Raw genomic sequence first — 13,558 nt, forward strand, 5'->3', positions numbered from 1 at the left:
TTCTAGTACCTGAAGAGGGCTACAGGAGAGCTGGAGAGGGGCTTTTACAAGGGCTTGTGGTGACAGGATGAAGGGTGATGTCTTTGAGCTAGGAGAGGGGAGATTGAGACTGGAGATCAGGAAGAAATTCCTTACAGTGAGGGTGGGGAGATACTGGAACAGGTTGCCCAGGGAAGTTGTGGATGTCCCCTCCCTGGAGGTGTTCAAGGCCAGGTTGGATGAGGCCTTGAGCAACCTGTGTGGGTGGGAGGGGTCCTTGCCCATGTCAAGGCATTAGAACTGGGTGATCTTTGAGGTCCCTCCCAACTCAGCATTCCACGATCCTTTGAGTCTATGACAAGGGGAGCACCAGGAGAGACCATTTGTTGGCAATACCTTGGGGCTGTAAGCTGCACAGTGTAAGCTTTGCACAAAAGGGGGTTTTGATGGATGCTGAGGATCATGTGGGTAAGAGATGAGCACATTTTGCTGCCTGTGCATCTGGGCTCCATGTTTTGGAAGCACAAAAAGGGTCACAGCTCCAAAGTGCCAGAATCCTAATTCGTGTGAAACAGATTTGCTGGCATAGGGCTTCCCATGTGAAAAAAAAAAAAAAAAGCCTCTTTTCTTGAATTGATATTTCCCCAGAGGGAAATAAAATGTCTCACTAAACCACCTCCAACTACTTGAAGTATTGCTAGAGGTAGATAGGCCTTTGTAGACTTCTGTCCCTGCTGCGTCAGCAGACCAGAGTGTTTTCATTCAGAATGCTCCACAGTGCCTCCTATGTCACAGCCACGTGAAGCTCCTGGGTGTTCACAGCTCTGGCCTCTCCCTCTCCACCCTGAGATGCCTCCTCCCCAAGCTCACTTGCTTTGTTAGCAGTGTGGCTCCCAGGAGGTTACAAGTGCAGATGATACCAAGCTGAATGGTGTGGTTGATAAGACTAAGGGATGGGTGCCATCCAGAAGGACCTGGACGGGCTGGAGAAGTGGGCTCAGGAGAACTTCATGAGGTTCAATAAGACCAAGTGCAAGGTCCTGAACCTGACTTGGGGCAACCCTGGATATCCCTGCAGAACAGGACCTGAGGGTGCTGATGGGTGAGAAGCTGGACATGAGTCAGCAATGGGCAGCTGAAGCCTAGAAGGCCAGTCTGGGCTGCATCCAAAGCAGTGTGGCCAGCAGGTTGAGAGAGGTGATCCTGCCCCTCTCTGCTCTGCTCTGGTGAGACCTCACCTGCAGTGCTGTGTCCAGCTATGGGCCCTCAACACAAGAAGGAAATGGACCCACTGGAGCACAAAACTGAACACAGGATTTGAGGTGCAGCCTCACCAGTGCCCAGTCCAGGGGGCAGCTCCTGCCCTGGTTCTGCTGGCCACATTATTCCTGATCCAGGCCAGGATGCTGTAGGCCGTCTTCATCACTTGAGCATATATCCACAGTTCCAATGGAGAGAGCTCAGGAGCTCATGCAGAGACCTGAAATGGCTGCTTAGAGAAAAGTAAGAACACAGCAAGTGCATGTGATGGCTCCTCATGTGTTTTGTAGGTGTGGAGAATTGGCTGGTTGATAAAGGTCACGTTGCTGGGTGAGCAGGAGTCGGCAAGGAACAGAACACAGCTGGCTTAAGCCAATCAAGGGCAAGGACAGTGTGTCCTTGAACTGCCAACACGATACTTAGTCACAGGTGGGAGGGCTTGGCTTTCAGCCTTTGTCCAATAAACTGTCATGGTTCTACTTAAAGATTGTCATTGTATCTGAGCTATCCTATATAAACACCTGGATGTTCAATAAAGTTTGAAGCTTGCTTATTAATCATATTGATTGTTGTCCAAGTCTTCCCTCACTGCGACATGTAGGGGCTTTTCTGAGTGTGGTGTGTTCAGTTAGGAAACCTCCCAGGAGGAATGGTGTGGTCTCCTCTTAGACCTCAATAAACGGGATCTAAATTTATCACAACTTGAGCTCAGCTCATGCAAGGGTTGGACTAAGGCAAATGCAGCTGAAATTCTGACCACATCTGGGAGAAGGACTGTTGTCTCCAAGTGGTTTTAATTCACCCTCTTGAATCATGATTTCTGTCTGCTGGAGCCTGGATTATTGCAGTTTCAAGAGTTTTCTGCCACTTGAGTGAAGCACTCAGCCAGCCAGGCTCAGCACAGCAAGTCTCTGCTTCATGCACCTCCACTTTTTCTCCCTACCCAGCTATCAATTATTGTTGAACTGGTCCTTTAATACATAATTGCCAGCTTGACTCCCCTTTTCATCTCCTCCCTTCTCAGGTGGCTCTGTGCCTCTCACAGGTGGCCCTTGTTCTCCAAATCAGCTCCACACCTTGACCCTGTGCAAGGAACACCAGCCTGCTTGTGGCCTGAGCCCTGACCGAGCCCATGCAGCATCAATGTGATGTGACCCTACTAGAGCCCACCAAGAGTCTTCAGCCTGATTTAGACCCTGGAGCCAAGGTTGGTCACCAGAGTTTACTTCTGAGTTCTATTGGCAAAGGGAAGTGAAAGTGTTTGTTGGGTTCTAATTGAGCTTGGTGGGGATGAAAGGTGCTCATGGGCCAGGAGAACAGCTGCTGAGTTTGCTACTTCTTTCTTCCTGCGTCAGACTGAAAGTGGGTCATGGTGCTTCTGGTGTAGCCCCAAAGCAGCTCTTTGCTGAGTAATTTTGACTTTTTGTAGTTCACAAAAGGCACATGACCATGCCAGGAGCTACCTGGCTCTTGGTAAACTTTTGTGAGCTACAAGTAAACAGGCCACGGGGCTGCCCACATCCTCCTAGATCTAGACTTAAGCCATGGGCTGGGGAACCTCTCTTGGACCCTGCTCATGACAGCTTTCACCCAGGGCGAACCAGCTGCTGTCTGCAGCTCTCCATGTGTTCCCCAAGGACCACGTTTCCATGTGTTGTAGTGTGGTGAGCTGAAATTCCACTCCCACACTAACAACACCAGGCTAGCTCAATTCGGAAGCAAAGGTAGCTGTATGTACAAGCAAAAATTACATCCTACGATGGAATGCAATGAATATGTACAAATGTACAGCATTTACAATATCTACGAATATGTACAATTAAGAGAAACAGCACAAAACCCTCCTGGCCAAAGCCAGGAAAGCTGCCCCCCTGCCTCCCCTCCTTCCCTGCCTTCTCCAGATCCCCCTGGCAAAAGGAAGAAAGAAGCAAAGAGGTTGTTAGAACTTAGCTTTCAAAGTCAGTATGCCAGTATGTTATCCTTGAAGCTAAGCACAGGAGAACTCCGTTAGACTGCCCAGCGGAAAAACACCAGACCGACTGACAGACTGAACTTTGTTTTGAGTACTGACTCTTAAACATTTCTCCCTCTCCAATGGAAGTGTTTAGAATAATCATTATTTTGCTTTCTTACACCCAGTCATGATTTATTTACATTCCTTTACTTTTCTGCTTGAACTCTGTGAAAAGAAATTGAAGGCATAGCCTTAAAACCACCACACCATGAAAGATGAAAAGAACTTGCCTGACTGGCTGTCCTGGCCACTTTCCACAGTCTGGCACCCCTCCCAAGGTCCTGTGTCCTACATCTGAAGGCTAGGGTAGCAAACAGAGTCAGCAAACCTGCACTTGGCGCTGCTGTATGTGTCTGGAGGTGGGAAGAACTAAGAGGACAGATCCTCTCATCATCTGCTCAGCTTTAGAGGCCCTACACTAGAAGTACAAGTTTTTCAGGAGGAGAGAAAGCCAGGAGAGGTGATGAGATACAGAGGTATTCAAGGTGACATTAAACATGGGTGGGCACAATTCTTAGGGCACCTGCAGGCTGAGCTGATGTGCTTGAAGGGGGGAAAAGAGGGGACAAATGTGTTCTCCAAGGGCTGCTCTGAACAGCCTGAGAGGGTGCTGTGCTGGTCTTGCTGTGGGAAGGCAGCGCCTCAGTGTAAGCAGCTATGACCTTCATTGCTGATCTCAAGCAGGACCAGGACCCATTCCATGCTGTGACCACATGGCAGTTTTGATGTTAATTGCATATTGACACATTTAAAGAGGAATGGCTCAGCAGTCCTTTGATCCCTGGGAATCTGCAGCTAAAGCTGGTTTCAGCTTTCTGCTTGGTCCCTCCTCCCAGTCTAGGGAATGTGCTGGCCTTTCTCCTGGCTGGCTGGAGGAAGCTCCTCAAACTCCTCCCTACCCTGCAGCTGCAGGACCAGAGCTGAGGGTAAAGGAGGGAGACCGAGGAGGAGTTTGCTTCTTGTGGGTGAGTTTGCTCTGTGCTTGTTGCCTCCAGGCCACCAGGAACCTCCTCTTTGACACACTGCAGGTTCCCATCCTTCCCTCTGTCCCTCAGGCCTGGTGAGGGTGGTTCTCTCAGTTCTACTCAGGAGCCTTGGGCAGCATCTTCTCTGAAGCCCCAACACAATATCAAAGCAGCTTCCCCAAGGAGACAGGCTTCAGGCTCCTGCCACAGTGGGCTTAGGAGCTGGCTCCCAGCTTCTCCCAGCAGTTCCCGAGTGCCATCTGTTGACTAGATGGAGGTCATGCAGAAGATGGAGAGAAGCCAAAATGAAGATGGGTGAAGTGCACTTAGGAGAAGTGGCAGCATGGGACTGAGTGACTTTGGAGGAGTTTAACAGAGAGCAGAGGGAGAAGGAAGGAAAGTTTCAAGCTGAGGTGTTTTCTGCTGAGATGCCAGGAATGCTTCTCAGAGCAGTCAGGGTTGGGTTCATTAGGGCATCAGATTCTTTCTTTCAGTCCTTGAAGAAACAGTCTTGCTGTTAAAATGATGGGCAATACTTCCAGCAAGCTGCTGAAAGTCATCCTGGATTGCGGAGGTTGTGGACTCCTGTCAGAGATGTTTTTTTGTGCTGAAACTGGAGAGGCTTTGCAGCCCCCAGCTAGTGAAAGGGACTGTCTCATCATCACAAGCCCAGAAAGAACAGCTCATGATCCTGATTTCCTTCCTTTGCCCCAGAAAAATATCCAGCAAGCTTTGTCCTGAGTGGAGAACAGGGGCTCCAAGTAGGCAGCTGGAGGCTGTGCTTCAAGGACGTGAGCCAAGCCCCAAATCCCCTTATGTCCTCTGAATTCCTCCAGCTTCCAGGCTTTCCTGAAGGCCAGCTCCTGTCTGCTCCAGGGGCTGCTCCTTCAGGGGCTGCCATTAGTTATCAAGAGATGACACATCCCCTTTCCATGAAATAGGAAGTGCAAAGCAAAGTGCAGAGCCAGCCTGGGGTCTCTATGCTGGGTACACCCCATGGCTTCTGCACTGGGCAGGCTTCAGAGAAGGCACAAGGGAGTCCACAGCAGCTAGAGCACAACACAGAGCCCAGAACCAGGCCATGCTGCCTGTTAAAGGTCTTCTGGTGATTATAGAAGGGATTAGCTCTAGGGGTGGTGGACAAGTTCCTGAGTGAGTAATTAAGCTGGTCTCTTCAAATGTCACAGAATCCTGGGCTGGAAGGGACCTCTGGAGATCATGCAGTCCAACCCCCTTGCCAGAGCAGGGTCATCCACAGCAGTTTGCCCAGGATCATAATGGCTGAGGGGGTTGGAATCTGTCCAGAGAAGGAGACTCCACAGCTTGAGAATATAAATGCTTGGTTAACACCGTGGACATGAAAAACCAGGGCCAAAAGGACCCAGCCAAGGAAGCAGCATCAGCAGCTTGAGTATGGGGGCAGAACAGGCTGGTTTGGAACCCATGCTGGGGTTCTGTGACATAGATGCTTGTCACTTGTGCCACTCAGACATGGTAAAGCACTGACAGCAATTTGTGTCTAGGGCAGCGGAGCAGCCAACACTGCCCTGCAGGGAGCTGCAGCTCTCCAGGGACATTAGCAAAGGCAGAGGCATTCTGGGGCTCTTTGTGCCTGCTCATGGCTGGAAGAGCTTGGCCACACTGTCAATAACAGCAGAGACCTAGGATACCATGCCTGGAAGGTCTGTGGAAACTCCTTGTAAACACTTAGCTGAAGCCTTGACAGCTTGGGCATGATGTGGTCCCTGAACTGCTGTGATCCATGGGTAAGCACCATGGACCCAGCTGCTTACCCACATGAGATTGTGCCAGCTTGGAAATCCAAGGCAGCACCACCCTCCCAGATCTTCTGTGTTCCTAGGGCACATGTGTTTCTAGCCCACATGGCTCACAATTTCTGCACAGGGTATACACCACAAAATTCTTGACCAGCACTAGGGCTCTAGCAATGTTCTCCTATATTTTTCCCAGCTTTCCATCCATGGCAGAATCTTCATTTCCTTCATTAAGCCTGAATCCAGAGGCACTGCCTGGGAAATAGTTTCAATTTCCTTTCATCATTTGAGTAGCTATTAATTAATGTGGGTCAGTCTTTCCCTCTAAGCTCTTTCACTAAGCCAATTTCTTTAGTGCCTGAGCCCTGATCTCCCACGGCTTGAGTACTGTATAGAGGACGGACAGACTCAGAGGTCTTCAAAGTCTTTTGAAAGCTTCCCTTGAACCAAATTGAGTTTCAGGTTGACCTCTTTGGATGTTTTGACCTACTCAGAGGTCTTAGGTGGGAAAGGTACCAGCAGCAGGGCTTGCTGGGTGTTTTCAACACACAGCCATAGCAAGGCCCTCATCAGGGCTGAGGTATGCATCAGTTTTGGGCAACAAAACGCTCGGGTGGGCTTCCATTTCCTGGTCTCCTCTTGCCTGATCTGAATCTCCTGGAGACTGAGGGAAAAGGGCAACCAGTCTGTGTTGTATGGAGACATAGCTCACACTCAGGACATGGTGCTGAGATAAGGCTTGGAGTGCAGCAACCCAAGGTGCAGAAGAACACTGCCTGTCTCCCACAAACATGCTATTTGTGACTCTTCTGGAGGTCATTGTGTTAGCTTTCAGATGGGGGCACACTGGGGAAATCTCTCCTTTGACTATGTGCTTTCTGCTAGTCATGGTGCTGGCTGGCGATGCCCACCCCACAGCATCACTTCTGCTTTGTGGGAGAAAAGCACATTTTAGAAGCAGGAAATCACTGATGGAGAATATCAAAATTAAGCAGAAAGATGAAAATCCAGCACCTGTTTTGCCATGGAGGCTCATGCCCAGCTCACACTCGGGAGACATTCTGGACTCAGTGTTCTCCCAGCCCCAGAATCAACAGTGGGAATGAGATTGTGGAGCCTGCTGGGGGTGCTCATTGCAGCAGAGCCCAAGAAGGCCAATGACATCCTGGGGTGCAATCAAGAAGAGTGTGGCCAGCAGGTGAGGAAGGTTCTCCTCCTCCTTTACTCTGCCCTGAGAGGCCATAGCTGGAGTCCTCAGTCCAGTTCTGGGCTTTCCAATTCAAGAAGGACAGGGAACTGCTTGAGATGGTGCAGCAGAGGGCTATGAAGATGATGAAGGGAACCAAACATCTCTCTTACAAAGAAAGGCTGAGGGTCTTGGAGCTTTTTGGCCTGGAGAAAAGAGTGAGAGAGGATCTCATTAATGCTGGTTAATACTTAAAGGGTGGGTGTCAGGAGGATGGGACCAGGCTTTGTTCAGTGGTGCACAGTGACAGTACAAGGGGTAATGGACAGAAACTTGTACATAAGAAGTTCCATCCAAACGTGAAGAGGAACTTCTTTGTATTGAGGGTGACAGAGAACTGTAACAGGCTGCCCAGACAGGTGGTGAAGTCTCCATCTCTGGAGACATTCAAAGCCCACCTGGATGCATCCTGTACAACCTGCTGTGGGTGACCCTGCCTTGGCAAGGGGGTTGCCTTTGATCTGCAGAGGTCCTTTCCAACCCCCACCATTCTATGATTCTGTGAATTTGTGACGCTGGCAGGCATGCAGCTAACCACACGTGACAAACAACACAACCTGAAGATCTTAGAGAGCTTTTCCAACCAAACAATTCTATGATTCTGTGGCCACAAAGCGACGTCAAGCTGCTTCTCTGCCCAATTTTTCATTGCTTGCTTGGCTTTTCTCCACTTTGAACCAGGGCTGGTGGCATCAGGAAGTCAAAAGGAGTTGGGGGGGGGGGGGGGGGGGGGGGGGGGCGGGGGGAAGGGGTGTGTTTCTTTTAAAAAAGGGAGTGAGGTTGGAGAGGAGGACGACACAGGCTCTCCAAGCCCTGTCTGTGGTTGGTATATTAGGCAGCCAGTGCTCTTGGCTGGGAGCCCAGACGAGGCTTTTGTAATCAAAACATGATCTTGTAGGCTGTGCAACCAGTGCTGGGAGGCCGTCTGATGGCTCTCCTCTTTTAGCTCTGCTCTGGAATCTGCCGGGCGCTGCCGCCGATGTCCAACATGCACCGAGCTGTGAGTGCTGCTTGCCTGGGGCCTGGGAGGGGTGTGGGCTGCTGGGGTCCCCTACCGAAGGACTTGCAGTCGTGTCCTTCAGGGTGGCCTTTTGGTGGTTGTTGCTTTGTTGTTTTCCCTCCTCGCCCGGCTGCTGGCAGGCACGGGGAGCAAACAGACACTGCATCGGGGGGGGGAGGTGGGGGGGTTGCTTTTGGGTGCCAGGGTTTGCATGTCCATGGCTGTGGCAGGCTGTGGTGCTTGGCTGAGGACAATGTGCTTCTCAGGAGGGTGGGAGACCAGGGTGGATGACAAACAGAGAGCCAGGCAGTGCTGGATGTCGGCTGTCCCAGCAAAGGCTTTCGGCTGCAGCTGCTGCACCGGAGGGTATTCCTTATAGGGAGCAAATGGATTTGCCTATGCAGGAGAGGGTTAGCTAAGGGCCCTGCTTCCCTCCCCCGCACCTCCTGCCTTCCTCGCTTTCCCAGCCCTGCTGCCTCCAAGCTCCCTGGCTGCAGAAGCAGGAGATGGTGGAACTATGTGGGAAAACACAGCCTGGAGATCCTGGAGAGAGGTGTCCCCACAGCCCCTGTGAGCTGTGCATGTCCCACCCAGGAGCGGGGGCATGGCAGAGCCAGATGTCGTCACAGACCTGAGGCATGAAACTGCTCATTTTCTACCCCTCCTTTGGTGACATTTGTATTTGTGATAGCAAGAAGCCTCTCCTTGTCCTCCCTTGCTCTGCCTTGCTGGCCAGCAGGCTCAGGCTGAGCTGCTTTGAGATTTGAAGCCATGGCCAAAGCCATTTATAACTCTCATGGCTGTGACACACAGGCACCATGGCTCCCTGGGAGAGCTCTTCTCTGTGGGGGGAATCCAGTAGCCCCTTTTCATCCTGATCATCAGCCTCAGCCATGGGCTGGGGTGGTGGATCTGTTCCAGAGCGAAGGAGAGGGCACAGCTCCCTGTGATCAGCTGGCTGTGAGTGGCCGATGGACAAACGCTGACTCAGCTGGAAGCATACAATGGGACAGCCCCTGGGGCTGGTGCGTGAGCTCCAAATGCTGCTGGGAGCTTTTGCACTGCTCTGTGGCCCTGGGTGTGAGGGGCAGGGCCACCTCTCATCCTCAGCTCCCCAGCTGTTCTTAGAATCATAGAATGGCCTGTGTTGGAAGCAAGCTTAAAGATCATCCATTCTAGCCCCCTTGCCAAGGGCAGGGACACCTCCCACCAGCCCAGGTTGCCCAAGGCTACATCCAAACTGGGCTCGAACACTTCCACAGAGGGGACATCCACAACCTCCCTGGGCAACCTGTTCCAGTGTCTCCCCACCCTCACTGTAAAGAATTTCTTCCTAATCTCCAGTCTAAACCTCCCCACCTTCAGCTCAAAGCTATCACCACTTGTCCTGTCACTCCCAGCCCTTGCAAAGAGTCCCTCCCAAGCTCTCCTGTAGCACCCTTCAGATACCATGTTTCCCTGGGACCTTCTCTTCTCTAGGGTGAACAACCACAATTTCCTCAGCCTGTTCTCATAGGAGAGGTGCTCCAGCCCTCTGATAATCTTCATGGCCTCCTCTGGGGAGGTGAAACAGATTTTTCGGGGGGCAGTTGGGGACATGGTTTGAAGTCCATGGTGGTGCTAGGTTGATGGTTGGATTCAGTGATCTTAGGTTTCTTCCAATCCAAACAATTCTATGATTCCATAAAACACATCGTGCCGAGAGCGATACGTTGATGGCTTCATCCAAAAAGAGGAGAAGTGCTGGATACCAGCAAAACTTCCCTTCCAGTGACTGGTCTTCACCTGGAAGTAGAAAGACCACCCACCCCCTTTGCCCTTGTGTTGCTGTGTTGCACTGCAAACAAAATGGTGACAAATGCATGGAGAGGGTGAGCAGCCCAACAGGCCCTTTCCACCCCATGCCTCTGGAAAGAGAAGGTCACAAATAGAACCTGGGCTGGAATTTCAAACTTCTTCCTGAGCTGGCATCTCAGCCCTCCTTCAAAGGAATTTGGAGATGAAAGGGGTGTGATGGAGGCCATGCATCAATTTGGTCCTACCCACAGGCACCCAACACCCCAGCGCTCAGCAATCAGCAAAACAGCCAGTTTGGTGCCCACAGAGATGCTTCTGTTCAGCTAAAGCCTTGCAAGGTGGCCCTGGAAGAATTTCTACCTGCTCAGGCCATCTCCTCACCTGGTTGATGGATGACAATGGAAAAGCACATTTAATTCTCCTGCAGTCCTTGGAAGAATCCTGTTGTTCATCAAGAGAAGGTGTGGAGGCGATTTAAATGTTCCTGTTGCTCCACCTGAAAAAGTTCTTCCTGTGCTGGTAGAGCATCCTCGGCCAGGGCTCTGAAACCAGCCCAGATAAAACCCCTTACTGGGGATAGGAGTGGAGATCATAGAGTCATATTCTGGGTTGGGTTGGAAGGAACATTTAAGATCATCCAGTTCCAACCCCCTGCCATGGGCAGGGACATCTCCTACTAGACCGGGTTGCTCAAGGCCTCATCCAACCTGACCTTGAACATTTCTAAGCTTGGAGCCTCCACAACCCCTCTGGGTAATTCCAGTGCCTCACCACCTTCATAGTGAAAAATTCCTTCCCAATGTCTAATCCAAATTCAGCTTCTTCCAGTTTGAAGCCATTACCATTTGTCCTGTCACTCCATGCCTTTGTCAAAACCCTCTCTCCTGTAGGCCCCTTCAGGTACTGGAAAGTCTCCCTAGAGACCATCTCCTTTCTCTTCTCCACCTTGGATGGTGATAGAGTTGTGAGGTCAGCAAATGTCCAAGTGTGCAATCCCTGCTCAGAAATTTGGGGTTCCTTCCTCCTCTCCTCAGTCTCACTTTGTTTTACCTAGTTCAGTGTGATTGAAGGAGAAGGAATGCAAGATCTGTGCAGCATGCAGATGCTGTGCTGATAAGGAGAGCATGAAAAATGGTTAGAAATAGACCTGCAGTGCCATGGAGATCTCAGCCTTGCCACTTTGCTCTTCACGCAAACCCCAGGCAGATGCTAGATGATATGGATCCCTGTGCTGCAGTAGGTGGAGGCTCACCAGGATTAATTTTCGCTAGACACTGCTGCCACTGGAATTTAAAGGATCCATTTTGTTGTCCCCTATGGTAATAACCAAGGTGCTTTTTGCATGTAAACAGAGGGGAATTGCTGTGCCTAAGAACACCTGAACTGGCAGCAGGGAGAGGTGGCACCTACTGCATGTGGCTAAGCAGCGTGTTGATTCTAGAGCCTATTGACAGCCAGCAAAGTGGCTTTTTACTCTAACTGCCTCAATGCTGATCAAAAATAGTAAGAATAGAGAAGGTCAGTCTGGCAGCTTACAGCATTCTGTTTGATGGAGGAGAAATGGTGGGGAATGACTCTTCCACTTTCCACCCTATCCAAACAGGAGGACCAGGTTTCATCCTGGTCATTTGATGACTGAGAAGGTTTGTGCTGCTTCTGTTCTCAGGATGCTGCTGTGGAGGATGCAGTGTTGAGGAAGAAAGAGCAAAAGGATGTTGAACTCGATAAGAAAATCTTGGCTCTGCGGAAGAAGAACGAAGCGCTCATACGAAGGTACCAGGTGAGTCTGCAGGGACTTCCCCACCCTGATCACTTTGGGGTCCCCAGCTCAGTGTGAAGCAGTCTCAGAGTCATTTTGTGACACAGATGCCATTTTTATGTCAGAAAGCACTGGGAGCGGGTGGGCAGAGCTCTGCCATTAGATACAGCTCCTGCATTGCAGCTTTGGCTGCAGCATCTCCTCTCACCCTACCCTCTTCATGGAATCAAAGAATCATAAAGGTTGGAAAAGACCTCTCAGATTGAGTCTAACCTTCCACCCTCCATCTCCATGACCATTAGTCAATGTTGCAAAGTTTTTTGAATACTTTCAGGGATGGTGACTCCTCCACCTCCCTGGGCAGCCTATACCAATGCCTGAGAGCCCTTTCTGGGAAGAAATTATTCCTAAGGTCCAACCTAAACCTCCCCTGGCACAATTTCAGGCCATGTCCTCTTGTCCTATCACTTGTTACCTGGGAGAAGAGACCAACCCTCATCTGGCTCCAACCTCCTCACAGGGAGCTATAGAGACAATGAGGTCTTCCCTCAGCCTTCTCTCCTACAGACTAAACAACCCCAGGTCCCTCAGCAGCTTCTCCCCAACCCTGTTTTCAGACTCCTCATTAGCTCTGTGGCCCTTCTCTGGACCTGCTCCAGCCCCTCAACGTTCTTCGTATATTGCAGTGGCCAAAACTGGACACAGTGCTCAAGGTGCAATCTCACCAGATCTTCCTACATCGCATCACACCCATCCCTCCCCTTCACCTCATATTCTTCTGACTTTTTTCCCTGGTCTCCTTCCCAGTGTTTCCTGCTTATCCTTCTGTATTCATGGCTGAGTTTTGATAAGTTTATCTTCCATGCCAGGGCAGGGATGTGGTTTAAAGCTCTTCCCAGCTGGTCTCAGTGTTCCATGGAATACAGACATGTCCAAAAGAGTTTACATGAAAAGAAAAAAAAAAAAAAGGAAAATAAAGGCAAATGGAGGCTCCAGCAGCCTGCCGGTTACCGCAGCATCTCCCTCTGAGTTAGGAGTTCTCCAGCTACACCCCTGGGTTTTCTGATCCTGTCTTGGCCAAGAGAGTCTGCCCAGGCCTGCAGGAGATATCCAGCCTGGCTTGTCTGAGCTAGTTTGTGTGACACTGTGGTAACCCAGAGCTGCCTCTATGGATTTATTTACCTTTCCTCTGCAGACATCCAGGTACAGGCTGATGATGAGAATTTCCTTGTCTTTCAGGAAATAGAAGAGGATAAAAAGCGAGCTGAGCAGGAGGGCATGGCTGTCACCTCCAGGAGACCCAAGCAGGATGGACTCACTATTACCATCACCAAAGCCCATAATGTAAGTGATGCCTCTCCTCTGCCACAGGCCAGCTCTCACCCAGTCCTGCCTCAGCAAAGTGATGTTTCTGGAAAGACTCCACAGCAAAGCTTCTTCAGACACAGGACACAGCTCCTCAACCCTTGCCAAAAGATGTGACAGCTCTGCAGGGATGTGTGCTCAGAGTCATCTGAGCTGATGCAGATGAATTTCCAGCCCTGCCCAGGCACCTGTACCCAAGCACACAGTATTAGCAGAGGTGGCCAGCAGGTTGAAGGAAGTTCTCCTTCCCCTCTACTCTGCCCTTTTGAGGCCAAATCTGGATCCAAATCTGAGGCCAAACTGGGTCGAGTTCTGAGTTTCCCAATTCAGGAAGGACAGGGACTTGCTGCAGAGGGCATAGCAGAGAGCTACAAAGATGCTGAGGGGACTGGAACATC

At 50.7% G+C, this 13,558-nt stretch overlaps 1 protein-coding gene across 1 annotated transcript in view; it reads left to right on the top strand.

The window, feature by feature from the left end:
- Positions 1 to 2,416: 2,416 nt before the first annotated feature.
- The window catches only part of CCDC9B (coiled-coil domain containing 9B), a 37,125-nt gene continuing 25,983 nt past the window's right edge, over positions 2,417 to 13,558 (top strand). Inside the window, exons 1-4 of the mRNA XM_054390696.1 lie at positions 2,417 to 2,446; positions 8,186 to 8,239; positions 11,703 to 11,816; positions 13,035 to 13,139. Coding sequence (XP_054246671.1) covers positions 8,219 to 8,239; positions 11,703 to 11,816; positions 13,035 to 13,139 — 240 coding nt within the window. The 5' untranslated portion in view covers positions 2,417 to 2,446; positions 8,186 to 8,218. The remainder of the gene's footprint in view (positions 2,447 to 8,185; positions 8,240 to 11,702; positions 11,817 to 13,034; positions 13,140 to 13,558) is intronic.

The sequence above is a fragment of the Indicator indicator genome, chromosome 21 (genome assembly GCF_027791375.1).
Source record: "Indicator indicator isolate 239-I01 chromosome 21, UM_Iind_1.1, whole genome shotgun sequence".
Lineage (NCBI taxonomy): Eukaryota > Metazoa > Chordata > Aves > Piciformes > Indicatoridae > Indicator > Indicator indicator.